Source organism: Ammodytes marinus (genome assembly GCF_949987685.1).
Source record: "Ammodytes marinus genome assembly, chromosome: 15".
Taxonomy (NCBI): domain Eukaryota; kingdom Metazoa; phylum Chordata; class Actinopteri; order Uranoscopiformes; family Ammodytidae; genus Ammodytes; species Ammodytes marinus.
This window is the reverse complement of record NC_137219.1, coordinates 18,209,464-18,225,292: the sequence shown is the minus strand read 5'-3', so window position 1 is coordinate 18,225,292 and position 15,829 is coordinate 18,209,464. Positions and strand designations below refer to the sequence as shown.

Here is a 15,829-nt window from a genome sequence, read left to right as displayed (position 1 = left end):
GACTGCTAGCTCACTTTTCCCACGGCAGACTAAATGAGTGGGGCACATTTCCTCCCCCAAACCTTGTTGATCTTTATTGTGGTTTCCATAGGCAGCTATTACGCTGCTGGTAAATTGCTCTGTAATCAAGAGTGCAGGGCCACCCTGATCATACACCATACATGTGATGGGATAAATGCACCAAACAGACTTCCCTGTGTGTTTTTTTTATTTCATTTCTATGACCCGTGTCTCATTGGCTATGACTTTGAAACCCAGGTCTAAGTTTGATAGGGGGTGTCCCTGTTTAAACATAGTCATTTTCTTTTTTTGTCTTTCCTTGTCTTTTTCTGTCACTCGCTTTTGTTCCCCAGCTTTTCGCCTCTTTCCCTCCATCTCTTGTCTCTTTGCAAGGAACGGCAGTCTTTAATTCTAGTTTCCCCAGGGGTAAATGGTGTATAGGTTGTAGCAAAGTGAGTGTTTTTTAAAGGTCACTGTTGACACACAAACATCACAGTCTGTTAAACAACATCCCACCTCGAGCTGTGACTATGTTATAGGGTCCTTTTCCTTAATGATTTCCAAACGCCTGTTGTGATTAAAACTGGAAAACACAAATTCCAAAGGCGACACACTCCATTGTATCGTTGCACTTTCAAGACACAAAGGCTTGTGACTATCTTGGATACACTTGTCAACAGGCGGAACCCACCAACAATATGAACCTTGGAGGGGACAGGAAAGTCCAAAGATTGCGGGTGTGGGTGGAGATGCAGGAACAGGACTGTGAGGAGGGCGAGGGGAGGGCACTTTAAGACATTTCTGAGGTCTTTGTTGCTCTCTTCACTGGGTGTTTATGCTGGTGGTAACGAGCTGCAGTGTGGCCGGCCGGCTGACTGGCTGGAGAGTGATGTGTGTTTATGTTGGCCGCAGAGGTTATTGCTTCAACCTAGCTGCTCCTGTCCCTTTCAAACACACAGGCACAGGCCACACTTTACCTGCCCATACTGCTCCTGATGCCAGCTCATAACCTTTGCTATGTGCAGATTTACAATTTTTTTTCTTGAATATCCCTGTACTGATTTAGCCATTAAGACATCAAATATGTGTCTGTGTTTACCACCAGTTATAAGTGAGTGAGTGACAACATAATGAATCCATTGGAAGAGCTGCTATCAGTTAAAGTTATGCCATCAATACCTCCAGCAAACACTATTCATGGTAATAACTTGAATCCTGACTCACACAAATGGAACAGAACCATCATTAAAGGAGTGTTCAATATTTGAGAAATGCACTGATCTGTTTTCTGAAGGTTTGTTAAGGTGCAGGCCTTGTATTGTATATGAAGGAAGTCTGACGAGAGAAAACTCAATCATTTTTCAGGCGCAAACTCATTGACCCAGGCAACCAGTTTTTCCATTTTTCTTTCTCTTTCTCCACACCCTTAGCTTAGGCAACAACTATTTTGGTTAGCTGCAGGTTTGCAAAGCCACTCACTGAAGCGCCTGCAGCATTCTGCATTATCTATTTTTCCTACTGTGCCTGTGTCTCGCTCTGTCTTGTTTTTCCTCTTATCCTCTGATCTGCTTGACATCCGAAGTCATCATGCATCAGGTCATGCGACAGCCAAAACACCTTTCATTTGCCTACTGACCTGCAACTCATTCAACTTCTCCAAACTGTCCACCCTTAAACATGTTTTGAAACCTGACTAGGATCAGTGCAGCTAGGGTTGTGTGCTATGCTGCTATAGGTGAATATTAACTGAGCCCAGAGGCCGACACTCATAGTTGCTGATGTGCTCCTACCACCACAGCCTCCGTGAACTTTGACCTCCCTTCCGTCATCAGTCATCGTCCATCACCATGTCAGACACAGAGCTGCCTTTGTCTGCCTGAGGGCTGACTATAGCCTCAGCTGCTTTTACTCACTTAAGGAAGCCCACTTGGGACATGTCACTGCCATTTTGTTAGTTGTCTGTGTTTTAAGATTAGGGTAAGTGAAGTGAAAAACTCAAAACACGAGTCGCACATGGGAACAGCCAGTTCAACTTTCAGAGGGCGATAGAACTGATAAGATGCCATCTTGGGAATACACTGTAGACCTCTATTAATCTGATATCCATTCTCAGTATCTACAACTATCCCCAGTACATTTTATGTTGTTGCAGGACTATCCTAGAAACAAATGCTAGTATCTTGAAACATGTGTAATAAGATAGATCCTTGCCATTTTTTTTATACAAGTGAGACCCACAGAAAGCTGTAACATTACTGTTCTCTTGATGAAGGCTCAACACAGGCTTGATGGAGAAATGTAGAGCACCATTGTGTCACTCCTATCCCAGTGAGTTCCCATTGGAAGTGCCAGCCCAGTGTGTGTGTGTGTGTGTGTGTGTTTGTGTACAGGCTTTGTTATTGTCCTGTGAAGTCATGCATTAGAACAGGGGTATTCAACTAAAATTCAAATAGGTCCAGTTAGAGAAAATGTCCTCAAGCAAAGGTCCGGAACATCATAATGTCTAACTTGCGTTATGATTCAGTGTGATATATAGTGAAGTAGCCTAGTAGTTGTATCAACGTCTGCATGTAATTAACAACTGACTGTCAGATCAATATAGAAAGAACAATTCAAAAACATTTCAACAATATTTATTCTCACTTTTAAATAATTATAGATATATAATGCTGAAGATATATGTATTATTTAAGTGACTCAACTGAAACTAATCTCTTCATAGAGAAGGGCTGCATTTAAAAATAAAATGGTGAAAATAAATATAATAATAATCTTAAAATAAAGATAAAATATATAATTCATTTTTGAAAAATTAAATAATTTTGAGAAATATTTTCAATGTATCATTTCTAAACTTCACTATACCTACTATGTTTGTTTAACATAGTAATCTCCCACTTTGTCTAATACTGGATTTTTATTTTGCAATTTTGAAAAGCTCTGAAAAAGTGACATGTCAGAAACTAAACCCCTGTAGGGGGGTCTGGGGGTTTCCCCCCCAGTAATTTTTTTTTGTGTTTTTAGAATGTAATCGGAGCATTCTGGTGCATTCTGGGGGAAATAATAAAAGAAAAGGTCAACATTTAATATAGTTAAGATGAATAGAAAAATTAACAAAACAACATAACTTGCTAGCAGCCAGATAACTGGACTGAGGGACGGATGACCACTAGCTTTCGCTAATGTTAGTGGGGGCTACTGCCAAATATCTTGCTAAAAAATTAACCTGTATTTATAAATTCTGCCATTACTAAGAATATGTAAAACTTAAAATGTAGATAATTGAAACTACATACAAAATTTTTTTAAAAATAATGTTTTTCCTGTTGCTGTTGTGGGCAGTAGATGCAGTGCTGCTGGCGATTGGTGATTATGTCAATCTTATGTCTGTGTCATTCACACATACATCAGGGTAATAGAGAGTCCACATGATTGCACCTTGATCGGTTTTCACCAGTCTTACAAAAGGGGAAAAAACCATAGATAGTAAATAATAGGAAAAAACTCAGCTGTTGATCGCTCGTTAACTTGCTCGCGACACACAGAGCCGGTGAGCGAGCGGGCGAGCGAGAGAGAAAGCTGTCTCTCACTCTCCTCCCGCTGTCTTTCTCACTCTAATCTGATTTATTTCGCTGAAATTCTCGTAATTCTTGCACTTCTCTCTGTCATCTCTCGCATGATAGCTCACTGTCTCTTTGTCTGTGAGCCAGCCTGAGCCGGGAATGCACAGATTCGATTGGCTGCCTGAGTAGCAGGAGGCGGGATGGCTTAACTCGAAAGCATTTCCTGATTCGCTAAACCAGTACCGTAAAGTCTAGAAAAGCTGCGCCGGTCAAAATAGAAGCGCCCCGTCAAAATTTTAAATACTTAAATAATTGATTGACTACAGGTCCGGGTCCGTATAGGACGGCGTCTGGGTCCGGACCCGGACCGCGGTCCGCCTGTTAGTGACCCCCGCATTAGAAGATAGCTTAGCAGTCTGAGCAGAGAGGAGCTTTTTCTTTTCTTTGGTTCTAATTACAGCACGGCCTGGTCGGGCCAGAGACCATTGTGCCCGGGCGCTGTGAATTCCCACAATGGAGCTGCTCAGTCAGCGGTGAACAATGAGTCAAATTCCTGACTGTTCCCTGCAGGTTCAGAGGCCGGGCTGACAACTAAAGACAGCACAGTTACAGTGGCTTTGCTATTCTACACCCAGTTGCTTTCCCACTGGCACCCCAGTGGGGATATTGGTTTGTGTTTGTGTGTGTGTGTGTGTTTGTGTTTGTGTGTGTCCCTGTTTATGTGTGTGTAGTGTGTGTTACTGGGTGGCTACAGCTCCCACTGGGAGCACAGGGAGGGGTTGAAAGATGGGGGAGGTGTAGAGCAGGGAGCTGGTTTAGTTTTTTCTGTAAGAGGCAGACTGTTCACTCTCTTCTGTTGTAATCAAACCCCTGAGAACTAAAAAGTTGGCAACCAAAAGCTGCATTTAAGTCTTTGTTGATCAAAACTGATCAACATTTCTGAAGTCAGACGCATTGGACTTGGGAAAGTTGGCCTGTCCAAACCTGTTAAGCCTTGTGTACTTGGCCACATATAACACAATCTGCTGTTTTTGTGCTTCTATACGGATGAGAAATGTTGAGATTATGACAAAAATAGCCCGGCCATTTGCAAGCGGAAGCATTCTGTTGTTGACATTGCCAAAAATGTGTGCTTACACAGCTTTTAAGTAGGCTGCAGAGCTCCAAGGCCTCCAACAGGGTCCGGTTCCACTTGCTGCATCCAGACTGGATATCTTTCGGTTCTTGCTTTCCCAGCTGTCCAGAAATATGCCCGTGTGTGTTTTGTATGAGTACGCATCTGTACGTCCAAGTTTTGTGTTGATAACCTGTTCTACATATACTCACTGTTTACTTAATGGGCAAGGGTGGGTGGTAAGAAAGACCCCACAGTGAACAGCAGGTGCCATACTGGCTCAGACACCCCGCAATCGGTGTTTATTGGTGACAGGCTTGGACAGATTTCATTCAAATGACCCCCCTTTTCCTCATACAGGGAAGGTCTTTTTAACTATACTATACTATACTATAATCAATTTGTCTATGAGTATAAAAAAAAAAAGGTTCAGTCCAATAAAACTTTCCAGATCCCAGGTTGACGTCTTTAAATAACATATTAAATGAGATTCAGTCAATTGTGGCATTTGTTTTTGATAAATCACTTAATCAATTAGTTGTCCATGCATATTCTTAACCTGGTACGGCTTAACTTTTCTGTAGGACATCTGTATCCAGATATACTCTTTACAAGTGTATACAGTAGATGATTGTGCATGCTTTATTTCTTTCTCATTTTTCACTGTCTTGTCCTTTTTTACAATTTTATGAAAATACCACCCTGAAATATTTCAAGAAACTGAATACTCAAACAAAAATAAGTTGCTAACTAACTCTTTGATGGGAGACTTGTGTTAATTCCAACGTAGCATCAGGCTTTCATGTGTAGTGTTATACGTATAATTTGTCCTTGTCCTTTTTTAGTACAAAAAATTGAGCCAAGTGTAATTCCTTTCTGTCAACTTGTAATCACAATAAAATGTTGGGTGGCAATGAATGTTATGGAAATGTGGTTGCATGTGACATTGGTGCTGTTTTGGCTTTGCCTCTGCAACACAGTTCCACCCACTTGCTCTGGTTTGAGGACATGTGCCAAGTGGTTCACAGGGGCCATAAAACTCCAAAGCGTTTCATCTTGCACAGGCTTTTGAAAGGGATTCACACAGTCCTCCGTAGTGCAACCCCTCCTCCTCCCCCCCCTCCTCATTCGCTCAATTCACAATAACGTGACACTCCATCTCCTTTACGGGTTACTCTAGCTTTAATGAAAATTGATAGTCTCCCACACCCCGGCAGCCATTGATCGAGGCCCAATAAATGTTTTAAAAGCCCCACTGTAAGAACACCCCTCTTTGATTCAGAATGTGTCAATGGTTGAGTCCAGAGGGAGAGATTGCCGTGTGGTACCTTACATTTTCCCTTTAGCATACGTTTACTCTTATTCTCATTTCCCTATTTTCAGTTCCTTCTCTGATGCAGGGAAACACACGTATGATTATTCCACTTCAAAGGTAGAAACGATTAGTTCGAACCCTAGAAGGGGTTGGGTTCTGATGATATTTACTGATAACCTGGAATGATGTACCGGTACCCAATGGTACATTCTGTAAAATATGTGTTTTATGTTGCAATAAATAGGCTTAGTCTAAACTTCTCATTTTCAACAATGGTGTTATTGTCCTGAAAGGGAACAGTTAACACATCACATATCGAGTCGTGTCAAATTGCCAGTAAAAATGATAGGTTAAAACAATTTTTTTTAAAGCCCAGTTATCCCACAACAACAACTTATTGAACAAGCTTAGTAAATATCTGAACATTTAGATTCTGCCCTATTTAAAGTTTTGTTGTCCATAGATGTTTCAACTTGTTCTGCGCTGGCTGCATGCATGCTGCTAGCGTTAGCTTTGGATGCTGTGGGGAACTTGGCTTTCAGGCCATAAGTATATGCTTCAGAATGAATGAAAGTGAACAGTCAGAGGAGCAGATAAGACCTTCATTCATTAACGGATGCAGATTGATTTCTCCCACAACATTTATTTCCAGTCCTTTTTGCCTTTTCTAGTCCGTCTGGATGACATTGTGTGGTTTTTTAAAACAACCAAGCTAAAACAAAAAGACTTCCAATGTGAGCCCTATTGTGTGCTGAAGCACCAGTTTCCCTTGGGCCCTTTGTTCTTCTGGTCTGTGAGGAGAGTGGCACCATTCCACAGGAAATGCCTTTTTAACACAGCAGGAAGGAGAAACTTTTGCCTCCCCTTGGATCCAGGTCTGTGCTTTTATCCCATGGCATTACGTGGCTGGCACAGTGTTTTGTGTTTGGCTTGTGTTTGTGCCTTAGTCGGGATAAGTCAATACCCTTTTTTAAGTCTTACAATATGAAGTGGATTTCCTTGCGGACCGCTGGCCAGTCAGGGGTTAAGCTTAAAATTCCCCAAGGTCTTGCTCTAGGAATTAGCATTGCAAGGAATGAGAAGAATCTGTTGAGCCTAACTGGACGTGACTCGTGTGAAGGCTAATGGTTAACGAGTCCGGGTGGAATTTCCCCCTTTGATTGAGTTGAGATGACTTGAGCTCTCTCAGATATTTTCTCAAGGATTGAAAAATGCTTTCATAAGTGAACTTTGATTCCACAATGGAATTTGAATGTCCCTAAACTGAGTCTTCTCTAAACATTGTGAGCCCAGGGGAAACACAATGCAGTATGTTATGAGTAACGTCATTGTGATATTTTCTATAATTAAAACATTCTCAAATGTGCTACAATACCTGAATATGAAAGTCATAAAGCATGTTATGTGGCTAGTGCTCTGTATGTATAGTGAGTATTCTTCATGCTCCGATTACAATAGATTGCAATCTAATCATGTTTAGCCAGCAGTTCACTGCCATGGTACATAAACACAGTATCGGCTTCTTTGTTTTTACGCATCGTGTCTGGCTGTATGCAACACATGCCCAGACAGTGTCACAGAGGCATGAAGATATGAGGTGCCATTCACAAACCTTGGTGACCACAGAACACACCCAGTGGGTCTCCACTCACAACTACATACCATACATTTTATATGGATGCAGTTATCTGCTGAAGTTACATGTCCCGAGCTTTTTGTGACTTGAATGTCGGAGTGAAAATGGATCCGATCTGCCAAACCCCGTCTCGTACCGAAGAACATTATTTGTGCCAGTGTGTGTGTGCAGTCAGAGTGAGCAAGTGTGTCTTTCAGCTGACCGGTCTTTCAGAAAAACAGGGCACTGGGCCATGTATCTGCAGCTGCCCCCTCTCTGTGCGCTCTTTGATGGGGAGAAAGATGGCCTTTACACACACACACACACACACACACACACACACACACACACACACACACACACACACACAGGCACTATGTTGTCTCAACACTACTTGAGGATCCACTGAGGGACACATTGCGTTCATAGGGAGGGCATGTTTGTGCGTTTGTTTATGGTAGTGTACTGCGATGTCTCATTGTACAACTTCAGACAAGCCTGTTGCAGTGCACTAAAGTACAAAGTATATTCATATGAGTTGTATCCGTTGTATGTTGTATGTTAAATGATCAGAGCAGTTGATAGTGGAACAGTCCATCTCATTTGTTTTTGGTGTTCCAAATAGTAGCAAGGGGACAGCCCTCACATTTGTACGTTTATTGAAACACACACACACACACACACACACACACACACACACACACACACACACACACACACACACACACACACACACACACACACACACAGAGATCAGATACAGCCATCCTTTGTTTAACAAGCCCAACAGACTTAGAGGTCTCAACCGTTGCCCTGTTTATGGTGTGTTTGCCTTGCAAAGATGGCAGTCACACCTGTTCCTTATCTGCACTGTGCGCCCTCCACCCTTTACTGTGGTCACTTTATTACTTTTAGTATAGTTACATATCCAGTTATATTGTTTACCTCTGTTTATAACATCTGTTTACATCATCTTGTTACTTACATCTGTACATATTGCATAAACACATTTCCGTTCAACCGTATTTGATTCAAATTGATATTTAGTATCTCTTTATTTTGCACTTGCACTATTTATGTCTTTTTCCCTATTGGAGAGAGTCCGAGCACACACATTTCCATTGCTAGTGACTGCTTTGGTAATTGTTGAGCACATAACAGGGAAAGAATTTGAACTATTAAAACACACGTACAGCGACATATACAGTAGCTTTTGAAAACGACAGTTGAACAGAACATTTGTACAGTATCAGACTAATACCCATTGTATCGTTGTAATGTTTGCATACTGAGTCCCTCTTGTTTGCCTTCTTCCTTGTTGTGTGTCCAGGATTAGATGACAGCCTGCAGCAGTACGTGACCAACTTTGAGCGGGAAAAGATCAGCGGGGAGCAGCTACTGAAGATCACCCATCAGGACCTGGAGGAGCTGGGCGTGGCCAGGATAGGACACCAGGAGCTAGTGCTAGAGGCTGTGGATCTACTCTGTGCTCTGGTCAGTAGATACCCTGTGTGTGTGTGTGTGTGTGTGTGTGTGTGTGTGTGTGTGTGTGTGTGTGTGTGTGTGTGTGTGTGTGTGTGTGTGTGTGTGTGTGTGTGTGTGTGTGTGTGTGTCCGCTCAAGTATTGATGGGTGGATATCGTCAGGAGGGATTGCTCACAAATCAGGGGTTCTCTTTTGGTCACTGTCCCTCCCCCCTCACTCTCTTGTGTCTGCATTCACTAAATACGGCAGCTAAAGGAACCAGCGATGCAGAAAGGCCCATGGTTTTCCCACACAGCTCAGCGGGGTGCAGCGGCACTACATCACATGAAGCGGCCCGAGGTCATTGGGGAGCAGCAGTGTCACTCAGACTAGAGGACAGATCGGGTTGGAGGGGCCTTAGGCTTAATTTACACTCTTTTTTTTTTTTTTGGCATTTTCAAGCTTTTTATTAGACAGTACAGAGTTGAAATGGGGAGACAGAGAGAGAGAGAGAGAGAGAGAGAGGGGGGATGACCTGCAGTAAAGGTCCACGGGTCCGACTCGAACCCGTGACCACTGCAACGAAGGCCGGAGCCAACACGGCACGCGCTCTATCCACTACGCCACCGGAGCGCCCCAATTTACACAGTTTTAAAGCTGTGTAAGATTAGAGCCAGTTAATAGTGATCATGTAGCGACGAGTGACGGCTTGATCTGTTTGATAAATAATATGTAAGCTGTCTGTCCACTCTCCCTAACGTGTTAGAAATGGAGTCAGCAGTTCTGAATGCTTGTTGTCAAAACCACTTTTTGGTCAAATCAGTGAATATCTCCTCACGATCCGCTACTGTGAGTGCGTTGAAAAAAAGAACTGGTGTTCATACACAGCCTAGCCTCTGTAAACCGGTATGTAACAAAGGATATGTAAACCAAGGGCGGCCCACCATAGCTAAACAAATACCGTTTATTAACACTTTAAAAAAAATCGGAAACAAAGGCAGATCATTGTTACTGCAGGCAGCTATCTACTCACCTTAGCCATCTCTCGTGGTTCAATTATAGATCCCCTGTTTGGCTCCTATTAGTCACTGTGTGAGCGAAGCAGCTGCCCCTCTGTCCATCATCACAGCTCCAAGATAAACTGCCAACAAAAAAATCTCTCTCTCCCTTTCCACTAGTGAGCATGAAAGGAGCGATGAAAAGCGTCCATGCTCCAACTGAAAGAGAAGCAGGTTTTTCCAGCAGATGGGATCGATTTGAAGTTTTTTTTTTTTTTATAACTTCCTGTGCCATAAAAGTCCCAGATTGTGGTCCCTGTGTTTTGATCAGTGTCAGCATTTCTGTCTTTATGCTCTTTTTAAAAGGCTTTATATTAATCGTTTGGGGCACGGTTATTTTTACCCCCAGGAGAGTTAAAAGTTCAAAATCTCCTCTCTCCTACATGAGGTTGCATCTCTTGCACTGAAGCTATCTGAAAGATGTGTGCGTCCCATTTTAGATTGTATCAACACAATTAATAACTCGACAGATTTATTTGATAGTGGTCCGCTACCTCGGCACACAGAAGCAATGAATGGGTTTCCTAGACCCAACTTTAACTCTTCCATGGTTTCTCAATCTGTAAAGCTAAAATGAGCAACCTGTTAACAGTATGTCCTCTACCTGTAACCACTGAGAGTGGACACCTGGAATCACTTGGATATATGGTAGCCTGTTTTGTTTTGATAGATTTACTCATCATAGAATATGTTCCACATGTTACATCCTGTGGTCCATAACCACTTTCACCCTCACAGTAATCAGGCCCAGATTTTTGTTCACCCCTAGAGAACCTTGACATCAAGGCAGTGAAATCTCAAGTCATTTTCCTCTCTCGCAGCTTCATAAATTTGGCCTCCAAAGTGCTCCCTCAGCATAGTTTTGTTATTTTAAGTGAACCCCCTACCCTTGACTTGAACTTGATTCTGCCTTCATAATGGGCTGTTAGTTTATAATACTGTGCCTGTGTGCGCTTGTACTCACTGTAAAGTCTAATGCAATTAAGTAAGGAAGTATTGGTCACTTCACTTTGTGTTTTTTTCCCCTCTCTTTCTGCTCCTTGAAGCTCTAGGCAGGGAAAGCTGGACTCTCAGCAACCGTCCACCTCTGACTGAAGCAGTCTGGCTCAATGTTTTGTGTCCGTTAGGGGTTTCCTTATTAAGAATGAGGCCTTGGCCTTCCACAGGCCCCATGGGAGGAAGTGAGGCCCCCGGTTCAATTAGCTAAAACTAAGGCGAGGTCATTGCTACCGACAGGAACACAGGCCACCAGCACCCCCACCTCTCTCTCTCTCTCTCTCTCTCTCTCTCTCTCTCTCTCTCTCTCTCTCTCTCTCTCTCTCTCTCTCTCTCTCTCTCTCTCTCTCTCTCTCTCTCTCTCTCTCTCTCTCTCTCTCTCTCTCTCTCTCTTTGTTTTTGTGTTATGTCAGACACTTCCTGTAGATGCAGTCACATTCATCCCTGGGAAACTTTGCAACCAGGCTTTTGAATTTAAAATGTTCAAGCGTTTGTGTGCACACATAATAAAGACTTTCGCATTGCACCATTTTATATACCAGGGCCCTTAGCTGTCTTGTTAGCGGTTTCAAACCAACATCATGAAGACTGATGGCCTTAAATACAGCCCCACAGCCCTGTAGGAAACATTCATACTCATGCTTCTCTTGCGCCCAAAAGCCATCAAGTGCAAAAGTGCTCTCTGGGGACAAAGAGAGAACATTTCAATTAATTTAACTGGACTTCTCTGGACCATGATGTCTTCTGCAGAGTTAATGTTGAAACTCAGCCCTTCTCTATTGGTTCTCACACCCCAGTGAGACATTATATGACATTCACACACCCATTAGCTTTCTCCAGCAGCTATTGAACATATAGTGTATGACAGATTACCTGGCCTCATCATGAGCCGCAGAGCTGCTGTAAATGTATTTTACAATCGCCTAGGGGTCACTCTGTCCCAAGGTGTAATGTAACACTTAGATGGCACACATATATAGCCACACACACACACACACACACACACACACGCGTCGCACACACACACACACACACACACACACACACACACACACACACACACAACAGACACTCTGTCAATCCAGGAGGCATTTGTATCTTTCCTTTATAGTCAAAGTCAGATCTGTGCAATGCCTGTGGCGAGGGCAGGAAGCGCTGTGTTGTGATAGCCGCTCTCCATTTCTCCCGGGGACATTTGTACCAGTATATCGCCCCTTCAAAGAGCCCCAGCCTGAGCCTACACATCTTGATTCTAGATCAACTGAAATGTCTATAAAAAGGCACTGAAAGAACGTAAATTTGGCTCTAAATGCTGTTATGAGAGAGTGAGAAATCGCAATTGACTGGAACCAGAGATTTGAGCTCCGACGTGGTTTTAAGCTCAGCTGGCAGTGTGGGACACAAGCCCGCCTGGACATCTGTGGGCCAGTTAGAATTGGCGTGACTGTGTGATTAGCCTGCTAATGAAAAAGCCAGGAGAGACGTTTGATCTGGAAAGTGCTCACGCCGCCTCTACAGTGCTACAGTTCCACTTTCCACTGTGTGAATGACTGAACGAGAAATCATACCATTCAATGAGTTCTTCCCTTTTCTCTCTCATTTCCCTGAGTATGTTTGCTTGCCATTATAATGTTTCACTAAAACCATTCCATGTCAAGTGTACCATGAGTAAGGCTGCCTACAGCTACTGTTTGACTGGTTCATTATTCTTGTGCTTCCTTGGGGACTGACATGAGTAAAATGATTTGTATGTTTCTTTGAGCACAAGTTGTAGAGACGCAGGCCAGGGGAATTAAAGTAGACACTAATCACTTGCAGATCCCGTATGTTGTTTCCCAAACACATGCTGTTAAACTGCCTGCAAAAGCATATTTAGCCACTTGCACATCACACATGCAGCAACACTGCTGGCAGCGATGCAACACCACGTAAGCTGATATATACCAGGAGGATGGGAGCCACGCAACCCTTTCTCTGCTTACCTTTAAAGCCCCTGTTAAACCCAAATCAACAACATCCTTCTAACTATGTAATTTGAGGAGGTAGTTGCATGATAGTAATCATCTGAAAAGGGTAAGGTAGCTATATATTTATAGATCCAAATTAAAGATATTGTTATTTATTAGAAATTTGGTTTAGATGAGGTGGGCTATGCTCTGTTTCTTATTACACAAAGTAATATCATGGCAGTTATCTCTGCCGCACCCACACAGTCCTGTCAAACGGTCTAAACAGTAAAAAAGCAATTTTTTAACTAAGTTTCATAATATTCATGAACATTTATTTTCAATCAGATTTTTGTAAAAGCTTATTGAGTCATCCAAATTTAAAATCATATATTGATTTTTACTATTTTAGACCAGGTTTCCAGAGGCAAAGCATTATTCCAAAACCCATTTTTTTTTTCAATCGAAAGTGGTCATGCTAAAGTCTCAGACACACTTTTACCCTCCAATAACAAAATTTGCATTGTGTTGCAAATCAGTACCCTGCAGAAGTTTAGTTTAGTCTGCACTGCACTTGTTGACCCTTGAAGACACAGTGTGCTCTGCTGCTTTGTGCATGTAAATGGCCTATAAATTAGAGGAATGCAAAAGCAGGAAGCAACCCAGGCTCAAGAATGCAAACTTTGCTCTGCTTCATAGGAATCAGGTGATTGTATGTGTGCACACTCTCCCTGAACGCACGGGACAAACCAGAAGACTTGAAGGGGGATTTTCAATGCTTTAACTGTTCTCCCAGAAGCGTGAACACTTCAATCATATCTGTCAAATCAATAATTATAGCCCCTTATTGTACAGGAAACAACATGCTTTCTTTGGTATAAGCCTTCACTGTGCCCCCCCCCCCAGGTCTGAAATGCATGGAAGGGTTTGCTTTGATCTTGAGGTGTATTGGTGTAATATATCATTTATTCTTCACTTAAGACTGTGTTCTCTCTCCATTTTTGTAACTTTGCCCTATTTTAAACGGTGTGTTCATTTACTGTTTTTCAGAACTATGGGGTAGAGACGGACAACTTGAAGCATCTGGTTGTGAGGATGAGAGCGGCCACCAACAGTCTGCACATGGCCACGTCCGACCGCAGGAAAAGCCCCGCGTACGAAGGCAGCATGTCACGCAAGCCGCCCAATGACTTCCTCACCTCTGTGGTGGAGCTGATCGGCGCTGCAAAGAGCCTCCTGGCTTGGCTTGACAGGTAATAACACTTTGGTAGCCGCCAGCGAACCCGTGCACTCAACTGAATCAGATCGGGTATCAGAAGGGCTGCTATTAGAACACTGCTTAAAACTACACGCACATACACGCGTAGAGATTTGAAATGCTCTGCTCTCCTGGTGACCTGAGGCAAAAACACATCACACCATAAAAAGCAGAGCATATTAAACAGGTTGCCAGGATTTAGCCGTCTGAAATTAAGCTTCTCTTTTTGTGGCAGGCTTGGCTAAAGCGGGTACAATGACGTCATGATATAAATAGTAGTTATATTGAGATGAAGGCAATATGACAGTCTTTAAAGGTGCTGTGCTAAATTTTCAATTATATCCGTAAAGTTCAGGTATACAGTATATTCATTTTTGAATTGCAAAATGTGCACACATTTTTTTTTTTTTTAATAAAGCAGTCATGTGTTGATACTGTTAGATTTTTAGATTATTCTAGCAATTGCCATTGTCATAAAAATATATTTGTACTGTGGAAAGAAATGAAACATCTGACTTAGTCTTATGATAGCTCATAGTGTCTGCTTAGACTCTTAGCATAGTTGTAATAATATTCCACCAATGCCCTTAGGAAAGTTTATTATAAACAATTAATGTGCAAACTTTTCTTCACTGTTCAATCAAGTTTTGGAATATAGACAATGCGTAACGCTTTGTTGATGTCTACCAGTCCTGCTGCTCTGTGGATGTTTTTCTAAAGCTTTCCTAAAGACATATTTTGATTTGATGAGCCACACTGACATTTTTGAGGTTTGGCGCCAATGTTTGGGCTGCTACTTTGGAGTTCCTAAGTATATGTCTCAGACTGAGAGATGGAGTGAGAGGAAGAGACTGAGAGGAGATAAAATAGCACATGTCAAAGAGTGTTGAGTTATAACAACAAACCTCAGAAATTCAATGTAGAAAACAATACACTCCCATGCCAGTTTATTACGTACACCTAAAAAATCTAATGAAATCCTGTACAACATATTTACACATCTTCCTTCTTCTTGAATCGACCACATTTTGTTTACAAAAGATGTTCCATCAAAATGTCAGTTAGTACTAGTGTTGTCCTGGACTGTGTCGGTATAGAAACACTTCTAAATATAATGAAGTCAAGTTCACCACCACTGCAAACTACAACCTTAATCATAAACATGTAGTTAAATCGATACCTATCTGATTGAACTTTATTGTATTGGTGTACTGGTTCCTAATGTTCTCCCTTCTCTTCTTTGTCTCATGGCAGGACGCCTCTTACGGGGATCAGTGACTTCACGTCCACCAAGAACAAGATCATTCAGCTGTGCCTGGAGCTCACCACCACAGTTCAACAGGTCTGCGCGCCAGTTAGCTCAGCAGCACACGTGTAACTAGCCCCTGGGAACCACATACACACACACAAACACATACACAATAGATTTTTTCCACTAAGCACATACCAGCCAGGGGGCACAGACGTGAAGGATAAAGTTTAGGAGAAAAAAGAGTTATGG

At 42.4% G+C, this 15,829-nt stretch overlaps 1 protein-coding gene across 1 annotated transcript in view; it reads left to right on the top strand.

Moving 5' to 3' along the window:
• LOC307261484 (connector enhancer of kinase suppressor of ras 3-like) overlaps positions 1–15,829 on the top strand; it is a 50,392-nt gene that overhangs the window by 9,704 nt on the left and 24,859 nt on the right. The window contains exons 2-4 of the mRNA XM_080042040.1: positions 8,938–9,101; positions 14,121–14,323; positions 15,583–15,670. Of these exons, the coding sequence (XP_079898166.1) occupies positions 8,938–9,101; positions 14,121–14,323; positions 15,583–15,670 (455 nt within the window). The remainder of the gene's footprint in view (positions 1–8,937; positions 9,102–14,120; positions 14,324–15,582; positions 15,671–15,829) is intronic.